At 36.7% G+C, this 19032-nt stretch overlaps 1 protein-coding gene across 1 annotated transcript in view; it reads left to right on the top strand.

The window, feature by feature from the left end:
• Window positions 1-19032, top strand: part of LOC123831317 (putative selection and upkeep of intraepithelial T-cells protein 1 homolog) — a 43875-nt gene that overhangs the window by 12271 nt on the left and 12572 nt on the right. The window contains exons 2-4 of the mRNA XM_045858173.1: window positions 2887-2964; window positions 4683-5012; window positions 16981-17262. Of these exons, the coding sequence (XP_045714129.1) occupies window positions 2887-2964; window positions 4683-5012; window positions 16981-17262 (690 nt within the window). The remainder of the gene's footprint in view (window positions 1-2886; window positions 2965-4682; window positions 5013-16980; window positions 17263-19032) is intronic.

Here is a 19032-nt window from a genome sequence, read left to right as displayed (position 1 = left end):
AATTGATTTGCAATGCTAGTTCTATCATGGACCAGGCCTCCATCGGTATTTGTATCTGTTATTGAGATCTCCATTTTGGCTTATCCATTCATCTATATCTACACTACTATCACAATTCTTTATAACTGTAATAGTTTTATAGTAAGTCTTGATATCACTTAACTCATATTTTCTCACATTTTTTTCTTCAGAAGAAGAATCTTGGCTCTTTTTTGGACCATCACTGTTTTATGTATGTTTTACAGTCATTGTTTTAAGATTCATAAAACAAACAAACAAAAAAACCCCAAAAGTCAAAATTGTGACTGAAAGTACATTGACTCTATAGAGTGTTTTGTATAGACTTCATATCTTTGTGATGCCGAATGTTCCAGTCCATAAACACTTGTCTCTGGGATTTAGAATAATTATGTAGTATTTTCCAATAGGTACTATTATAATAGAGGGTCATAATTTTGTTAATAAAATTTTTAAATTTTTTAGTACATTCATCCCTGAGGACTTTATATTTTTGTTGCTTTTATTAATAAATAATAGTTTTGAAAAGCTGTGTGTGCTAACTCTATTATTAGCAGAAATGCAAGTAATTTTTAAATAAACAAAATGTATTTAGAAAAATATGATTTGCTATTTAAAAAACACAAGAGCGTATGTAGCTAAATTATTATAAATGATAAGAGATTTTAACTAATTAAGACTCAGTTATTCACATTATGTTTGTGAAATTGTTTGTTAGATATTGATATTATTTTGGGTTATATGTGTAGGCTTATTGTTAAGATATTTGTATTTTTCTTAATTTAGTTATTACCAATAAGGTCACCATGAAGTTTATCATATATCACTTGTTCATATGTCATGTATTTCTTTGATTATATACACAGATGTAGAATTGCTGGATCATAGGCTATGTGTATTTTCAACTCTAGTGGAAGATGCTAAATTACTTCCAAAACAGTAGTATACTCTTACCTGTGGTTTTACTTTCTGCAGTATCAGTTACCCACAGTCAACCACAGTCCAAAAATATTACATGGAAAATTCCAGAAATAAGTTAGTTTTAAAATGCATGCCATTCTGAGCAACATGATGAAATCTTGCACTGACCTGCTTCATCTCACCCCAGAGATAAATCATCCTTCTGTACAGCAGATACACACTGTATATGCTACCCACACATTAGTCACTTAGTAGCACCCTCAGTTAATAGATCAACAGTTGTGATATCACAGTGCTTGGTTCAAGTAAGCCTTATTTTACTTAATAATGGCCCTAAAATGTAAGAGTAGTGATGCTGGCTATTTAGATACACCAAAAGGAAGCCATAAAGTGTATGCATGTATAGGAAAACATAGTCTATACAGAGGTCAGTACTATTTACAGTTTTAGGCATCGACTAGGATCTTGGAATGTATCTCTCTCAGGTAAGGGCAGACTGCTGTATCATCCTACCAATGCACTCAAACCAGCCATGAACATGAGGAACGTCCTGTATACCATATGATACCACATTCTTGTCAAAACTTGGTGTTATCATTGTCTCCATTCTGGTGGGTGTGGCAATATTACACTGTGATTTTAATAAACATTTTCCTGATTCTTAATGAGGTTCTATATTTTTTCTTGTCTTTACTAATATTTAGATATTTTTTATATTGAAATTGTTCAGGTCTCTTGCCTATTTTTCTTTTGGCTTATCTGCCTTAAAAATCATTTGTGTAATTGAAAAATTAAAATATATATTCAGGATATGAGCTCTTTTATCAGTTGAAGTTTTACAAATATCTACCCCCAATATGTGTCATTGCTTTCATCTATATTATTTTTTCCAATTCTATTTTCTTTTTAATGGGTAGATTAAACCATTGCATGAGACATCTGATCTTTAGATTTTTCTCTCCTTTAATACATTATTTTATATTCTTGTATGATAAAACACTAATCTCAAAACAGAATCACAATGTTGATATTTGCATGTAGGCACTCCATATTCTAGTAGGTAAAATCTAATACTTCATTTATTGACATATTTGAGACCCTTCATGTATGTGACTTTGCTTAACTGTTGAATATGTGAAACCAAATATACATGTATGTCCCTCAATCCATCATGCCAATGCCTATCTCCATATCTTAGCAGTGTCTTTTTATTTTTGTATCTAGGATTTCTAGAAAAAGAATTCAAACTTATTACTAAGAGTTTATTGGAGGGGGGATGCAATTTAGGCACCAAAAGTGAGGGGGGAAATTATAAAATAAAACAAAGAAGGAGTAGCATTTATCTGCTTACTTATTCTTATTACCTGTTAGCATCCCTTCATATATGAGTGTTTTTACTTAGGCCTTCTGGGAAGCCACTGAGGAATCTAGATCCCACCTCCCTGGTGTGATATTTCCTCTGCATGTGGAAGTAGTTGGTGAGGCTAGAAATTCCATAGATTCAGGCTGGTCTGCCCCTACCCATAACAGTGAGCTTGTCAATGTTTTGCTAAAGCTGGCATATCCCCCATGGAAGACATACAAGTGTTCGCTTTAGGAAATGAGGCAATTTCAAAGGCAGCAGCCAGGGCTCTCCACTTAGCAAGTGGCCCAGGCCAAAGGGCAAAATGGACCAAGTAAATGTGGGGATGTGAGTAGCTGGGTTCTGTGTACTTTTGTGCTCTGGTCTAAGAAAAAGAGCCATGGTAAGAGCACAGGAAGGAAAGAGAAAAAAGAGATTACCTCAATGGGTCTGACATTTGTGGTTTGACTAAGTCATTTGGTTGTATATCAAAGGGAATTTGCTCAAAAAGGCAGGATTTCAAAATTATCTGTTTGTGTGTGTGTGTGTGTTACCATGATTCTTGCTGCCTGATCTCACAAATGAAATGCTATTTCATTTTCCAGCTGTGATGGAGCCTTCATTTTCCTGTGCATCTGTATACTTTGTGGCCATTCTGCTCTTACAGATGGTGCTAACTTCAGGTAGGGACATCTATTTCTTTTTCATGGTGTGTCACATCTATAAAGAAAGACAATGGAGATAAATGACACTGAAGGAAATGAAGAAGTTTTCTCACTGATATTGCTATGTTATGAAGGTTACACCCTTCATGTTAAAGTTTTGAGGGTATAAATGAGTCTCAAAACAACGTATGATTAAGAAATGCGATTTCAGTGACTGTCTTTCTCGGCCACAGGTCTATGCTGCAGAGCTGCATTGATGTGTCTTGGAGAAGAGACAGATAAATGTCTACTATCTCCCCCTGGGAGGCTCAAATTATCACTGGCAAAAATTATAATGAATATATCTCTTATATTTAAGAAAAAACCTAATCATTTATGTGACTGTAATTTTAGTTTAGAATTATAAGTTTAGTAGGACCTCAAATAATGATGTTGGTGTGAGCTGTATCTGTCCACAAATTTTTCTTTGGGCTTTAAGTCTGATAATTCAGAATCCTTACAGTGAGAAGGATAAACCTTGTTGGCAGAGACAGGCATGAATTTGGTGGAGTTGAAAGGAGCAAAAACTCAGAGCAGGAAAGGAGCTGTGTGATAGTCACCTATAGCTTCATAACAAGTTATTCCCAAAATGAGCAATTTAAAACAACAATCATTTTATTATATTCCACAGTCCAGGAATTATGGCCAGGGCATTCTTCTGTTCCATGTGACATAGACTGAGCTCACTTGGTATACCCAGCTGGTAGGCAGGATGCTCCGGGGGGCTCAAGGTGGCTTCATTCACATCTAACTTTGGTGCAGTAGGCTGGAAGGCTGGAATCAGCTGAGATTATCAAATGGCATGTCAACATGTGGCCTTTTTGCTGTGGTGGATTCAGGATAGTCAGACATCGTTTTGGCAGCTCACAGCTTCCAGAAAAAGTGTTATAAAACAACAGGAACAACAAAGGATGAGAACTGCTCATTTCTTAAGATAAGCTCATAAATTATTGCGGGTTTTCTTCTTCCATATTCTATTTGCAAAGCACTCTCAGAAAACATAGTTTCAAGGGAAGGAGACACAGATCCTTTTTCTTTGCAGAAGAAACGCCAAAAAATTTGTGGCCATCTTTGATCCACCAAAACTGGATGCTGAAAAAAAGCAGTTAGTAGGTTGGATAAGTAAAGTATGTTGTTCAGCAGTAGTGGTCCACATCCCGTCTCTAGATAATAGGAGTATCTTCCATCCTTTATTAAGTATTTACAGAATGTCTAATGTGTACAGGCAATGTTTTATGCACTGAGAATAATAAAGAGAGATTAAAAAGGGAATAAGACAAAATTCTGCTGTTGCGTGACTTACATATCAATGGGCCAAGAAAGAAAATAAAGACAGAAATTAAAAATATTTTTATTTTTTATGTTATATATAATAACATTTTATGTTACATGTTATAGGTTATAGGTAGTTATATGTACTATGAAGACATGTTTAGGTATGATTAGGGGAAATGTTAAATGGGTAGACACAACAAATTTCTCCAATGAGTTGCCATTTAAGCTGGGACATGAGAGACAATGAGGCAGAGACTGGAGTGCTGCTTTCAGAGGGAAGATACTTCAGAGAGTAACTGAGTCAGAAGGACTTGGCATCAAGAACCAGAGAGAAAGCCAATGGGTCTAGAGCAGAAGGATGTAAGTGAAGCATTCTTCTGTGAACTTCAGACTAAAACCTCGATCTCTGACTTCATCCACAGAGCAATTCACTGTGAGTACCCCCAGCAGACACCAGGTGGTCATGGTAGGTGAACATGCTGAGCTCAGCTGCCAGCTGTCCCCCCCACAGAGTGCAGACCACATGCAGGTGGGCTGGTATCAAGATCACTACCAACCAGTTTCCATTTACAAGAAAGAGGATGACATTCAGAACTATGAGAATCACACAGTGATCCTGAAAGAGGCCTTGGGAGAGGGAAAAATGACCCTCAGAATCTACAAAGTCACTGTTTCTGATGGGGGGCAGTACCACTGTTTTTTTAAAGATGGTGATACCACTGAAGAAGCCACTGTGGAGCTGAAGGTAGCAGGTAAGGACGAAGGAGTCATCTCCAGGTTTCCTTGGCAGTGCTGCTCCAGACTCAGGATCTAGAATTTGGGAATGCTAGCCATGAGGGAAAGATCTCTTGGCATTTTAAAAAATTATAACTTCTAAGTAAAATGAAATAATATAATGTATAGAAAAATACATAGAATAATATAGTTACAAAGATACTTGGTTAACAATTAGTCATAGTTACTTTAGATCAAGTAAAATCTCCTTTGCATTCGTTAATGGTGCCATTCACTTTTTTCCTTTTCAAAAAGTAACCATTAATTAAACTCATATTGTCTCATTTGGTTTACATATTTATTCATAAAAATAGATAGTATTGTTTTGTGTGTTTTTAAATTTTGCATGATAGTATCATTATACATACTCTATTGACAAGATTATACTCTCAGTATTTTATTTTTGTTATCAATCCATACTTATTTAAATAGATACAATCCATTTTTTAACTAAATAGAGTATTTCATGTCATAAATATATGACTATTGATTTATGTATGCCCATGTCAGTGGACATTAAGGTAGTAGACAATTTTCTGTTCCTTTGTTAAACTGTTGTATTTGTGTGCAAGAGTTCTTTTAAGATCAAGGAACATTTATGAAGGACACCTGGACAAAGCTACAGAGGGGTGGATCTGAGGGTGGGAAGCAGGGATGGGTGGGGCAGAGGAGCATGGTAGGGTGAAAATGGAGATAATTGTACTTGAACAACAATTAAACAAAGATACATAGCTGGTAGTTAAGTTGCAAGGGCATTTTGTGCAAATATCTTTAAATTCCTTTGGCAATTGCCCACTGAAATGATCAGATCAATTTACAATTGACTCAAGTCATGTAAAAGCTATGTCTACACCAATACTTGGAATTATCATGATTTTAAACTTGGGCAATTTTTATTTTAGTTTTGGTTTCCCTTATTAATAATACATTTTTCTTTGTTATATATTGGAGACTCAATTTTTCCTTTTAGATTCTTGCCTGTTTATTATTTTTGCCCAATTTACATTTGAGTTCTTCAATTTATTTTGTCTATTGCCTTTTTAAAAAGCATTTTTATTATGACATGTTACACAGATATAATTTTGATATTATCAAATTTACAGTCTACCAATTATTATTTGTGATTTGTGTCACACTTAAGAAATCCCTTCCAATCTTCATGTTATAAAAATATTTGCTTCTAAAATTTTAAAGGTCTTTTTTCACACTTGGTTATTAATCTATGTAGATTTTGTTTTAGTGTTTTTTATGAGTTAATAATGCCTTTCAATATTAAAATATATATTTATTGACTATTCCTAATAGCTGTAAGGTACTTCTGTCATTTACCAAGACCATACCTCTGCATGAATCTTCTCATGAGTTTTTAAAATTTTTTTATTATTGTTCAATACACTTGGTTCAATTTTCCCCCCGCCACTTTCCCCTGCCCCACCCAGCCCCACCTCCCACCTTCAAATTCTGCCCCCTTTGGCTTTGTAAAGACATGTTTCTTGAAGACTCTTCCCCTTCTTTCCCCCATTATCCCTTTCCCTCCTTCCCCTCTGGCTACTGTCAGTTTGTTCTTTATTTCAATGTCTCTGGTTATGTTTTTGCTTGCTTCTCATGAGTTTTTAATTTGATAATCTTTTATGTCACAATGATCTAATTATCTATATCTAGTACAGAGTGGGTCAAAGCAGGGTTACAGTTGTGAGTACACAAAACACAGTTTATTCTTGTATCATTACTTATTAATTATGGTTTTATTTTCCATACAAACAACTGTAAACCTACTTTTGAGGCACCCTGTACAATACTGCTTTATTTAAATTATTACAGCTATGTGCCTTGGTATATGATAAGGCATATCTTCCAATCTTGCTATCCTTCAAAACTGCTTTAGCCCATTATAGTATGAATTGTTATAACAAAATTAAATCTTCTTAGTAAATGTGATTGAAACTGAATTGAACTTAGTAACTAATTTAGAGAGATTTGCCATGTTTCTTTATTACATCAGTGAACATTTACTCAGCCTTCTTTATTTTATTTCAATTTATGTTTCAGTTAAATTTGATATGTTTACCCATAAAGTTCTTGCAAAATTCATTAGTCGTATTTTTGGATTATGAGTGAGATGGTATTGTTACAAATTTTAATGATTATGCTTGTGATCATCAAAAACTGATTTGTTTTTTATTTTTTATTTTTCTAAAATGTTATTTACTTTTGGAATAAAAACATCAAGATTCAAAATTTAATAATTTAAAGGATGCATGCTGAAAAGTCTTCCATATGGTCTCATCTTATAGCTATGAAGATCACCTCTCACAGGCAACTAATGTGATCAGCTTCTTATATATTACTTCCTTAGATATTTTACATTTAAATGTATAATATATATAAACATGCTTATGTAGATGCATATTTAAATACACAGACATACAACTATATATGTGTATACCTGTATATAACATTTATATATACCCATATATTTTTAAATGAATGCTATTGTATTATATACATTGTTTTACAATGTGCTTTCGTTACTTAATAAAATGAACTAAAGAAATTAATATTACTACATAAATTTTTTTCTTTTTTTAATTTATTTCTTTTTATTTTAATCTTTGTTCAAGTACAGTTTTCTCCCTTTTACTCCCATTCCAGCCCACCCACCCAACCCTCCCCACTTTCCTCCCATTACCACCCTCCCCCTAGTTTTTGTCCATGTGTCCTTTAAATTTGTTCCTCTAAACCCTTCCCATTCTCCCTTGAAATTCCCTCTTCTCTCCCCTCTGGTCACTGTCAGTCTTTTCTCTATTTCAGTGTCTTTGGTTATATTTTGCTTATTTCTTTGTTTCGTTGTTTAGGTTCCTATTAAAGGTGAGATCATATGGTATTTCTCTTTCACTGCTTGGCTTATTTCACTTAGCATAATGCTTTCCAGCTCCATCCATGCTGTCTCAAAGGGTAGGAGCTCCTTCTTTCTTTCTGCTGCATAGAATTCCATAGTGTAAGTGTACCATCATTTTTTGATCCATTCGTTTACTGATGGGCATCTAGGTTGTTTCCAGCACTTAGCTATTGTAAATTGTGCTGCTATGAACATTGGGGTGCAAAGGTTCTTTTGTACTGGTGTTTTAGTGTTCTTAGGATATAGTCCCAGCAGTGGAATTGCAGGGTCAAAAAGCAGATCCATTTTTAGTTTTCTGAGGAAGTTCCATACTGATTTCCATAGTGGTTGTACCAGTCTACAGTCCCACCAACAGTGCACTAGGGCCCCCTTTTCTTCACAACCTCTCCAACACTTGTTGTTTGTTGCTTTGTTTATGATGGCCATTCTGACTGGTGTGAAGTGGTATCTCATTGTGGTTTTAATTTGCATCTCTCTGATAGCTAGCGATATTGAACATCGTTTCATGTGTCTTTGGATCTTCTGTATGTCCTCCTTGGAGAAGTGTCTGTTCAACTCCTTTGACCATTTTTTAATTGGGTTGCTTGTCTTCTTAGAGTGGAGTCATGTAAGTTCTTTATATTTTGGAGATTAAACCCTTGTCTGAGGTATCATTGGCAAATATATTTTCCCATACAGTTGGTTCTCCTTTTATTTTGATACTGTTTTCTTTAGCTGTGCAAAAGCTTTTTATTTTGATGAGGTCCCATTTGTTTATTCTTTCCTTTATGTCCCTTGCTCTAGGAGACATGTGAGTAAAAAGTTTCTGCATGAAATATCTGAGATTTTCCTACCTACATTCTCCTCTAGGACTTTAATGGTGTCACGGTTTATATTTAAGTCTTTCATCCACCTTGAATTTATTTTTGTATAAGGTGTAAGTTGGTGCTCGAGTTTCATTTTTTTGCAGGCAGCTGTGCAGTTCTCCCAACACCATTTGTTGAGTTGAAGAGGCTATTTTTACTCCCTTTTATGTTGCTGCCTCCTTTGTCAAATATTAATTGACCATAGAGATTTGGGTTTATTTCTGGGCTTCTGTTCTGTTCCATTGGTCCATGTGTCTGTTTTTATGCCAGTACTAGGCTGTTTTGATTACAGTGGCCTTGTAGTATAGTTTAGTATCAGGTATTGTGATCCCTCCTACTTTACTCTTCTTTCTCAAAATTGCAGCAGCTATTTGGGGTCACTTATGGTTCCATATAAATTTTTTAAGTGTTTGTTCTATGTCTGTGAAATAAGCCATTGGTACTTTAATAGGTATTGCATTGAATGTGTAAATTGCTTTTGGTAGTATGGACATTTTGATGATGTTAATTCTTCCAATCCATGAATGCAGTATATGTTTCCATTTGTTTGTGTCTTCCCTGATTTCTTTCCTCAGTGTTATGTAGTTTTCTGAATACAGGTCTTTTTACCTCTTTGGTTAGGTTTATTCCTAGGTATTCTCTTTTTCTTTTTGCTATTTCAAATGGGATTTTTTTTTCTTGATTTCTGCTTCTGCTGTTTCATTGTTGGTGTACAGAAATGCCTTTGATTTCTGGATATTGACTGTGTATCCCACTGTTTTGCCAAATTCATTTATTAGGTCTAGCAGTTTTTTGGCCAAGTCTATAGGATTTTCTATGTACATTATCATGTCATCTGCAAACAGTGACAGTTTTGTTTCCTCCTTTCCAATTTGGATGCCTTTTATTTCCTTTTGTTGTCTGATCACTGTGGCTAAAACTTCCAGTACTATATTGAATAGCAGTGGTGAAAGTGGACAGCCTTGTCTTGTTCCTGATCTTAGTGGAAAAGATTTTAGTTTTTGCCCATTGAGTATGATGTTGGCTGTAGGTCTTTCATATATGGCCTTTATTATGTTGAGGAATGCTCCCTCTATTCCCACTTTGCTGAGTGTTTTTATCATAAATGGGTGGTGCACCTTATCAAATGCTTTCTCTGCATCTATTGATATGATCATGTGGTTTTTGTCTTTGCTTTTGTTTATGTGATGTATTACATTTCCTGATTTGCGAATATTGTACCATCCTTGCATCCCTGGGATGAATCCCACTTGGTCATGGTGTATGATCTTTTTAATGTACTGTTGGATGCGGTTTGCCAGTATTTTGTTGAGGATTTTAGCGTCAATGTTCATCAGCGATATTGGCCTGAAGTTTTCTTTCTTTGTTGTGTCTTTATCTGGTTTTGGAATTAGGATGATGTTGGCCTCATAAAAAGAGTTTGGGAGTCTTCCATGTTTTTGGATTTTTGGGAATAGTCTGTGAAGGATAGGGGTTAGCTCTTCCTTAAATGCTTTCTTCTGTGAAATGGTTTCACAGAAGAATTCTGTGAAACCGTCTGGTCCAGGGCTTTTGTGTGTCAGACTTTTTTTTGATTACTGCCTGAATTTCTTTTGCTGTTATTGGTCTGTTCAGGCTTTCTGCTTCTTTTCCATTGAGTTTTGGAAGATTATATTTTTGCTAGAAATTTGTCCATTTCACCTAGGTTTTCAAATTTCTTGGCATACAGTTCTTCATAGTAATTTCTTACAATCCTTTGTATTTCTGTGGTATCAGTTGTAATCTCTCCTCTTTCATTCCTGATTGTGTTTATTTGGGTCTTCTCTCTTTTCTTCTTGATGAGTCTGCTTAAAGGCTTGTCGATTTTGTGCATCTTTTCAAAGAACCAGCTCTTGGATTCATTGATCCTTAGAATTGTGCTTTTAGTCTCTATGTCATTTAATTCTGCTCTGATCTTGGTTATCTTCTTCCTTCTGCTTGCTCTGGGCTGTCTTTGTTGTTGTTCCTCGAGTTCTTGTAGACATAGGGTTAGGTTGTTTGTATGAAAATTTCTATCTTTTTTTTAGGTAGGCCTGGATCTCTATAAACTTCTCTCTCAGAACTGCCTTTGCTGTATCCCATAGGTTTTCAGTTGTTGTGAGTTCATTTTCATTTGTTGCCAGAAACCTTTTGATTTCTTCCCTAATATCATTCTTGACCCATTCATTGTTTAATAGCATGCTATTTAATCTCCATGATTTTGAGTGTTTTGGTTTTTTTCCCTTGGGGTTGGTTTCTAGCTTCAGTCCCTAGTGATCCAAGAAAATGCTTGGTATGACTTCAATTTTCTTGAAATTGTTGAGGCTTGTTTTGTGTCCTATCATGTGGTCTATCTTTGAAAATGTTCCATGTGCATTTGAAAAGAATGTGTATTTAGCTTCTTTGGGATGGAGGGCTCTGTATATATCAGTTAAGCCCATTTCATCTAGGGTATTGTTCAATGCCACAATATCTTTGTTGATATTTTGTTTGGAAGATCTGTCCACTTTTGACAGTGGGGTGTTAAAGTCCCCCACTATAATTGTGTTGCTGTCAATATCTTTCTTGAAGTCCTCTAAGATTTTCTTTATGTATTTCGGTGCTCCTGTGTTGGGTGCATATATGTTTACAATATTTATGTCTTCTTGGTGGATTCTCCCCTTGAGTATTATGAAGTGACCTTCTGGGTCTCTCTTTATGGACCTTTTTTGGAAGTCTTTTGTGTCTGGTATGAGTATTGCTACCTTGGCTTTTTTTTTTCCTGTCCATTTGCTTTGAAAATTGGATTCCAGCCCTTGACTTTCAGCCTGTGTAGGTCTTTCATCCTGAGGTGGGTCTCTTGTAGGCAGCATATGTGTGGGTCATGCTTTCTTGTCCATTCAACTATCTGTCTTTTGATTGGAGCATTTAATCCATTTACATTTAAGGTTATTATTGATAGGTACTTATTCATTGCCATTTATGTACGTGTGTTCCTCTCTCTCTTTTTCCTCCTTTCCTTAAAGCAATCCCTTTAGCATCTCTTGCAGAGCTGGTTTGGTAGAGGTGTATTTTCTTGGACTTCTTTTGTGTGAGAAGCTTCTTATTTGGCCTTCTATCTTGATTGATAGCCTTGCTGGGTAAAGTAGCCTTGGTTGAAGACCTCTGGTGTTCATTACTTGGAATATTTCTTGCCATTCTCTTCTGGCTTGGAGTGCTTCCATTGAGAAGTCAGCTGTTAGCTTTATTGGGGCTTCCTTGTATGTTCCTTCTTGTTTCTCCCTTGCTGACTTTAATATTCTCTCTTTGTCTTGAAATGTTGCCATTTTAATTATGATGTGTCTTGAGGTGGGCCTCTTTGGGTTCCTCTTGATTGGGACTCTCTGTGTTTCCTGGATTTGTGTGACTTTTTCTCTCATCAAATTAGGGAAGTTTTTCATCATTACTTTTTAAATAGGTTTTCCATCCCGTGCTCTTCTTATTCTCCTTCTGGTATCCCTATTATACGGATATTATTATGTTTCATATTGTCTTGCATTTTTTTAATCCCTCTTCATTCTTTCTGAGCCTCTTTTCCTTTTCTTCCCCTTTCTGGGTGTTTTCTTCTACTTTGTCCTCTAGCTCATTGATCCAATCTTCTGCTTCATCGATCCTGCTTTTCATTTCTTCTACTGTGTTCTTCAATTCAGAAATTGTATTCTTCATTTCCTCTTGGCCCTTGATGAGAGTTTCTATTTCCTTTTTCATGTTGATGTAGTTTTCAGTGAGTTCAGTGTAGCTTCCCTCTAGTTTCTGGTAGCTCATTGTGAGCTCATTGAGCTTCCTGACGATCATTGCTTTGAACTCAATATCTGATAGTTTAATTGCCTCTATTTCATTTAGCATTCTTTCTGGGGCTTCCTCCTTTCCTTTCATTTGGTGATTGTTTCTTTGTCTTCCCATTGTTTGTGAGACTCTTCTTGTTAGCCTCAGCTACTTACATTGATCTGTTCCGGCTCCTTGGGATTGTGGTGTAAACTTTTTTAGTGGAATAGCAGTGAGTTTCAGTGGTGCAGTTTCCTTGATCCCAAGCTTACTGGTCTTGGGCTGTCATTTAAGTTGGCTTTGTGTTTGCCTTTGGGTTTTTATTGTTGTTGAGTCTTTCTTTGGTGGTTCCTTCCCACCAGCTGGTTAAATGAGGATCACTCTGTCCACCACCTCCTATATTTTGTTGTGTTGGCGAGGGCAGGTTATGTTGAAGCTCGTTCTTCCATGTGTATAAAGTTTAAAGAATTCTCTCTGCTTTTGTTCAGTTGTTTGTATTGGGTGCTGTCTCTACTGTTTAGTTGTATTTCCAGATAGGTCCTGGATTGAGGTTTGTGTGGTTACCACTCCCTCCTTCACCTTCTTCTGTTGTTATCTGTTAGTGGTTTCTTTGTTGTTGGGTTTCCTCTTCCAGTGGGTATCCTGGTGTTCACCGCCTCCACTTATTCTTTTTTGTCATCAGTTGGAGGGGGAAGGCAAAATGGTTTAAGACAGCAACAGAGAATTCTATGATATTTACAGTAGCAGCAACTAGGGAAAAGATAGGAGATCCTTTGACTATGTATAGTGTTAACCGTGATCTTCCACCCAGCTAGCTGATTTTTAGAAAGGATGGAAAGAAGATAAAACTCTTGTTGGGGAAGGAAGGATTGTGAGTTGGATCTATAAAGCAAGGAGGTTGTGGGAGGTCAGATTCTGAGGTAAGGTAAAAGTAAAGGATAGTAAATAGGTGTAGTGTGTGAGAGGATAGAGTTAACCACTACAGTAATAGAGTTCAGGAAACTTTGAAATGGGCTAAGATTTGAGGTGGGGGGGTGGTGGTGTTGTGAAGTAATTACAATTGCATGGAACAGCAGTTATTTACAATAATATTATGGCAACAATCATATGACAGAATCTATGAGAACTAGGTAACAAGAATAGGGAGTACAGAACCTCGAGTAGTGTGCTAATGGGACACAGGTGAGTTAAAGGACAGTATATTAGCAATACAGTATGGAAAGAGATATCAGGGGAAGCTGTCAGGTTATATAATACATCCAGCCTAGCAAAGCAGACTATACAAAAAGAAGAGGGATACAAAAATACTATTAAAAAGATGTAGGAATACTGGAAAAATAATAATAATACAAATATGCAATAACTTGCAGGTTCTCTGTAATAGCAGAGTGAAGTTTGTCTCACTGTCTCAGCTGTTCTGATGCTTCTTCTTTGGGTTCAACTTTGGTCTTTTCACAGATCCAGGATTTTGTCTCACTTGTAGGTATTTAGAAAAAATTTTAAAAAGTAAAACTGGAAAAGGCAGATGAAAGGAAAGAAGAATAGATAAAATTGGAGGAAAGGAAGGAGAAAGGAATAAAACAAGAAATCAGGAAAGAGAGGAAAAAGAAATCAAAAGAGAATAAAAACAATAAAAATTAAAAAATTAAAAATGGTTAAAAAAATAGAATCATATTAAAAAGTCTCTAGGTTTCAAAGTGGCCAAACCGGTTTTTCTGCTCTTGCTGGCTGGGGCAGGCTGAGGGGTGATTGGTATGGCTTTTCTTCCTGGATCAGAGGTCAGCTCGCACTGATTGCCTCACTGTCTGGGAAGCTAACGTGGCTCCTCAGCCTTGCGCCCTGGGTGTGGGAATCAGGTCTTTCCCCAGGGTTACTGCTGTGGACTGGGGTGCGAGGATGCTCTCCCTGCACGCGCCCGAGCGCCCACGGCTGGGTGGCAAGGAGGCTGGAGTCACTGATCACTTTAGGAGAATTCCCCAAACAGTGTCTGTCCATTCACTCCTTCCTCTTGAGAAATTCCTCCTGTTCAAGCCTGCCTCTCCACACAATGGCCTGGCTTCTCTCGCAGCCAGACCGGTGACTGTGGGGGTCAGGGCCTGCTGCCTGACCCAGCCTCTCCAGTGTCCACAGCCTCCAAAGGTGTTCACAGCCCTTGTGTGTTTGCTAGCACCTGGATTCCTCCCAGTGCCACTCAGACCTTTTTTGGCTGGGGAGGGAGCAGTTGTCCCGGCTCTCTCCTAAGGACTCTGTGGCAAACCCAGCAGTGGGCCCTGGGCCTAGGGCTGCAGCCCCTGGACCACACACTGGCCCCTGGGACCCTACCTTGTTGCAGGACTCTTCTTAGGGTCCAGTTTTTCGGTTCCACCACAATCCTTGGTCCCCTGTTTTCACATATGCTGAAGTATGTTGGTTGCTTGCTTCTCTACTCCATAGATCAGTCAGGATTTTCTCCCCTGAGCAGAAGAAAGCGGAATCTGTTCCTTCCTACTCTGATGCCATCTTAGCCCCCATAAATTTTTTTCTATTCCTTCTGTAGTTGCAATGTTTTCCCTTGTATAGATGTTTCAGATATTATTTTTACCTAAACCTATTAAAGAATATGCAGGTCCCTGGAAGGGTGGCGCAGTGAGTTGGAGCATCATTCCATCCACCAAAATGTTGCAGGTTCAATCCAAGGAACATACCTAGGTTGCAGGTTCAATCTCCCATCAGGGCGCATATGGGAGGCAACCAATTAATGTTTTTCTCTCTCATATTGATGTTTCCTTCTCTCTTCCTCTCTCTATAAAAAATAAAAAAGAATATGCAGGCTGCTTTCAAACCATGATGTGCAAACAGTGCAGTGCTCTAATCATTTAAGTAAGCTACACATATGTAATTTCACAAGTGTGCAACACTATTTATGAAAATTTCAGCACCAGTTTGTTAAATCACACACACACATTTTTAGCCTTTTAATTAGACTTCATTGAACTGATAGAACAAATTGGGTGTAGGGTGGGGTTAATGTATCAGGATCTTCACCCTTTTGAGGCTCTGGGTTCCAATCCTTTGTCTTGAAGAAATTCTCTAAAAGAAACTCAGGATCATTAGTTGTCCTCCCTTATAAGCAAATGTGCAGAGGCAGAAATGGCTAAGCCCTCTATGAATTCCAATCCTGTCCCTGTTCAGGTCCTGTAATTGCTCTTTATCTTATTAGAGCTTTGAGTGAATTTTAGGAGATGCTTTTTGTATTTCATCTACATTTGGGTTGTCTTCAGTGGGAACATGGGCTCAAATTTTCTTATCATTATGACTGGTGGCCAAAATCTCTAAACATTATTTCTATTTCTAAAAATTATGTTTATTTATTATTTGTATACTTATGTACTCCCCAAAAGAACTTGATTCAGATTCCATGCTCAAAAAGAGATGATACAAATTTCAGAATAGCCAATGTAGAGATGGGGATACCCAATGGAATTTGATTTTAATTTTGATTTAAAAATATTTTATTGAAGTATATTTTACAATAAGAAGAGTGTGAAAGTATTAAATGTGAGGCTCAGTGAATTTTTACACATGGGAACACCCATTAACTCACCCTTTGGATCAAGATATTGACTATTTCCAGCACCCAGGAGGGTACATCTTTCCTTTCCTAGTCAATACCAATCTCCTCCTACTGAGGTAACCATTACTCTAACTTCTATCATGATAGAATATCTTTGCCCCTTCTGGAGCATGATATAAGTGGGGTCATACATTTAAATATGCAATTGCTCATCATTATTCATTTATGTTATTGTAAATAGCAATAGCTTGTTCTTCTGAAGTTTTTGTACTAGTCAATGCTGTGACTGGACATTTCAGTTACTTCCAGTTTAGGGCAGTTATGAATAACACTACCATGAATATTCTTGAACATACTGTTTGGTAGGCATTAGTACTCATTGATACTATCATTTCCCTGATAGTTGGTGATGTTGAACATTTTTGCATATACTTGTTGATCATTTGGATACATAAATATATTAAATCAAACACCTCTTCACCTTTTTTTGCCCATTTTAAAAACCAGGTTTTTCTGTCATACTGATTTATAATATTTTAAAAAATATATTTGGACTCAACTCCTTTCTTGGATATATTGTGAATGTCTTCCAGTCTGTAACTTGTTTTTTTCACTTCTTACATGTCTTTTGGTGAACAAAAATTATTAACTTCCAAAAAATCTAATTTATCAATCATTTCTTCTGTGGTTAATACTTTTGGTGCCCTGCTTGCTTGGGTTGGTTTGGAGAATCATCCCTGCTCTAATTGTGGTCATCACTATTAAACTTATGGTATACTCTATCAGCCACAGAGAATGAGAAGGACCATTTATTTCTTAATTCTTGAGTCCACGTCAATAACTAATGTCACCTCTCTCTCTTCCTTCAGCTGTAGGCTTGGATATACAGATTAATGTTCAGGTTTCTGACACAAAAGAGCTCATGGTGGAGTGTAACTCAGGAGGGTGGTTTCCACAAGTCCACGTGGAGTGGAGAGACAGCAGAGGAAATGTAATTCCAGCCTCATCAAAAATCTTCTCTGAGGATAGAGATGGATTATTGCACCTGAAGATGAGCATTCTTCTCCAAAACAACACCCATGGTCCTGTCACTTGCTGCTTGCGTAACCCAGTTACTGGTCAAGAGAAAAGGGCAGGTATTGTCCTACCAGGTGAGTGCTTGTGGCTTAGTTCTATCAAGGAAGAATGGTTTTCATCAGTGTGACAAACTAAAGATTGAATTAAGTGAAACAATAGATGTGAAATTGCTTTGTAAATGGTGAACTGCTATGGACATGTAATATTTAAACCTTATTAAGTGTCTGGGAACAAGGAAAACACCAGATGCTAAGGCAGCTGTGTTTAAGAATGGAAGTTATCACAGTAATTAGAGAAAAAGCTTTTATTCTGTTTAGCATCTCAAGGCTTCAAAAGTGCTATGTGTCATTTGAGTACTAGATCCACTATTTCTAGCTTTGTGAACTTGGGCATCACTTAACCTTCAAGACCATTGATTTTTCTCATTTGGAAATGGTAACATATATGTTTTGTTTGAATTTTATATTAAATACTTGCAAGCAAAATGTCTTTAAAAGACATAAAACAATATGGAGAATTAAGATTGATTTAAAAAATTATGGATGTCAAGAGTGGACTTTATTACTACCTTGTGAAGAAATAGACAGATAGAGAAGCCAGTTATAAAGATCTTGCAACCAATAAGTGGTATATTCAGTATTAGATCAGAGCTCCTCACCCATTATTCAAGGCCATTTTGCTTTTTCTGGAAAAGGATGGTTGTGATCAGAGAGCTTAGAGGTGAACATTGTAAAATTGTGCTCTTTGTGCTTCAGCCTGTGACTAGCTGTAGTACCCAGAGAAATTAAGGTGGATGGAAAGGACAAGAGGTAGGAGGAGTGAAAGTGTCCATTTTAGATAAGACAACAGTTCAACCATTCTACTGAAGACTTCCCCCATCAGCAGTTCAAGCACAATAGGAATAGTCAGATAGTTCACATGGCTGTACTCTTTGGGGTAACTCAGACACTCAAGTTCACATGGATTGCTGAGCATCAATCTCCTTAAAGATCTGGAAAACCTGTTGATCAAGCAAAAACTAAGTTTATTAGACCTAATGCAGTTTGAGAGAACATGATCTTAACAGAGCATTAAGAGCATTCTAAAATGGGTAATTAGGGGATATAGTTCTAGCTTTAGAGTCTCTACTGGGTGATTTTAAGGTTGGTCATGTCTTTACCAACAGGGTGAAAAACTAGTTAGAATTTTCAGTTTATAAGATAATACCTTTGGATTGGTGAGCACAGTAAGATGAAGATCTTGAAGTGAGTCTTGATGAGCCCATCATTCGTTTTGTTGGCTCACTGTCTAATTTCCCAGAAGAAAGTATTTCCTTGAGCCAGTAGCCATGTTATTGCTGTTCATTTTTGGTTGTTTAGTATAGGGACAGGAAAGTGTGCCTACCCCCAAAATTGTTTACCACAAGAACAGAGAATTGATTGGGCCCAGTGTTGCTTAACACAGGGACAGGGAATAATTTTGGTTTTATTTCTCAAGGAGGACTATTGCTGAAAAGAAGGAGGGGATATTTCCTGAGAGACATCATCTGTGTCTACCAGAGAGTCTTTGGATGTGATCTCAGATCAAATTTAGCCTTATTGTTAGAATATTCTTGAACAGAAGAAAGTAGCTTTAACTAGGTACAGTTCACAAAGGCTGAACATTGGCAAATTACAAAATGTCCTCTTTCCTCATAGTCGTGGAAGAATATTTAGGAAGTTGATAAATAAATCTTGGAAGCCTCTTTTTCCTGTTCATTAAAACCTCACTTTACTTTCTTAGGTCTCTTTGTAATCCAAAATTAACTCCTTGACTCAACTCACAAGTTCAATCCTCTCTTTGACTTCATGAGACACTTACATTTG

This window comes from Phyllostomus hastatus, unplaced genomic scaffold (assembly GCF_019186645.2).
Source record: "Phyllostomus hastatus isolate PE091 unplaced genomic scaffold, TTU_PhHast_1.1 phas_contig_147, whole genome shotgun sequence".
NCBI classification, from domain to species: domain Eukaryota; kingdom Metazoa; phylum Chordata; class Mammalia; order Chiroptera; family Phyllostomidae; genus Phyllostomus; species Phyllostomus hastatus.
Note: the sequence above shows the minus strand (reverse complement) of the source record. Positions and strands in the feature narration are given on the sequence as shown.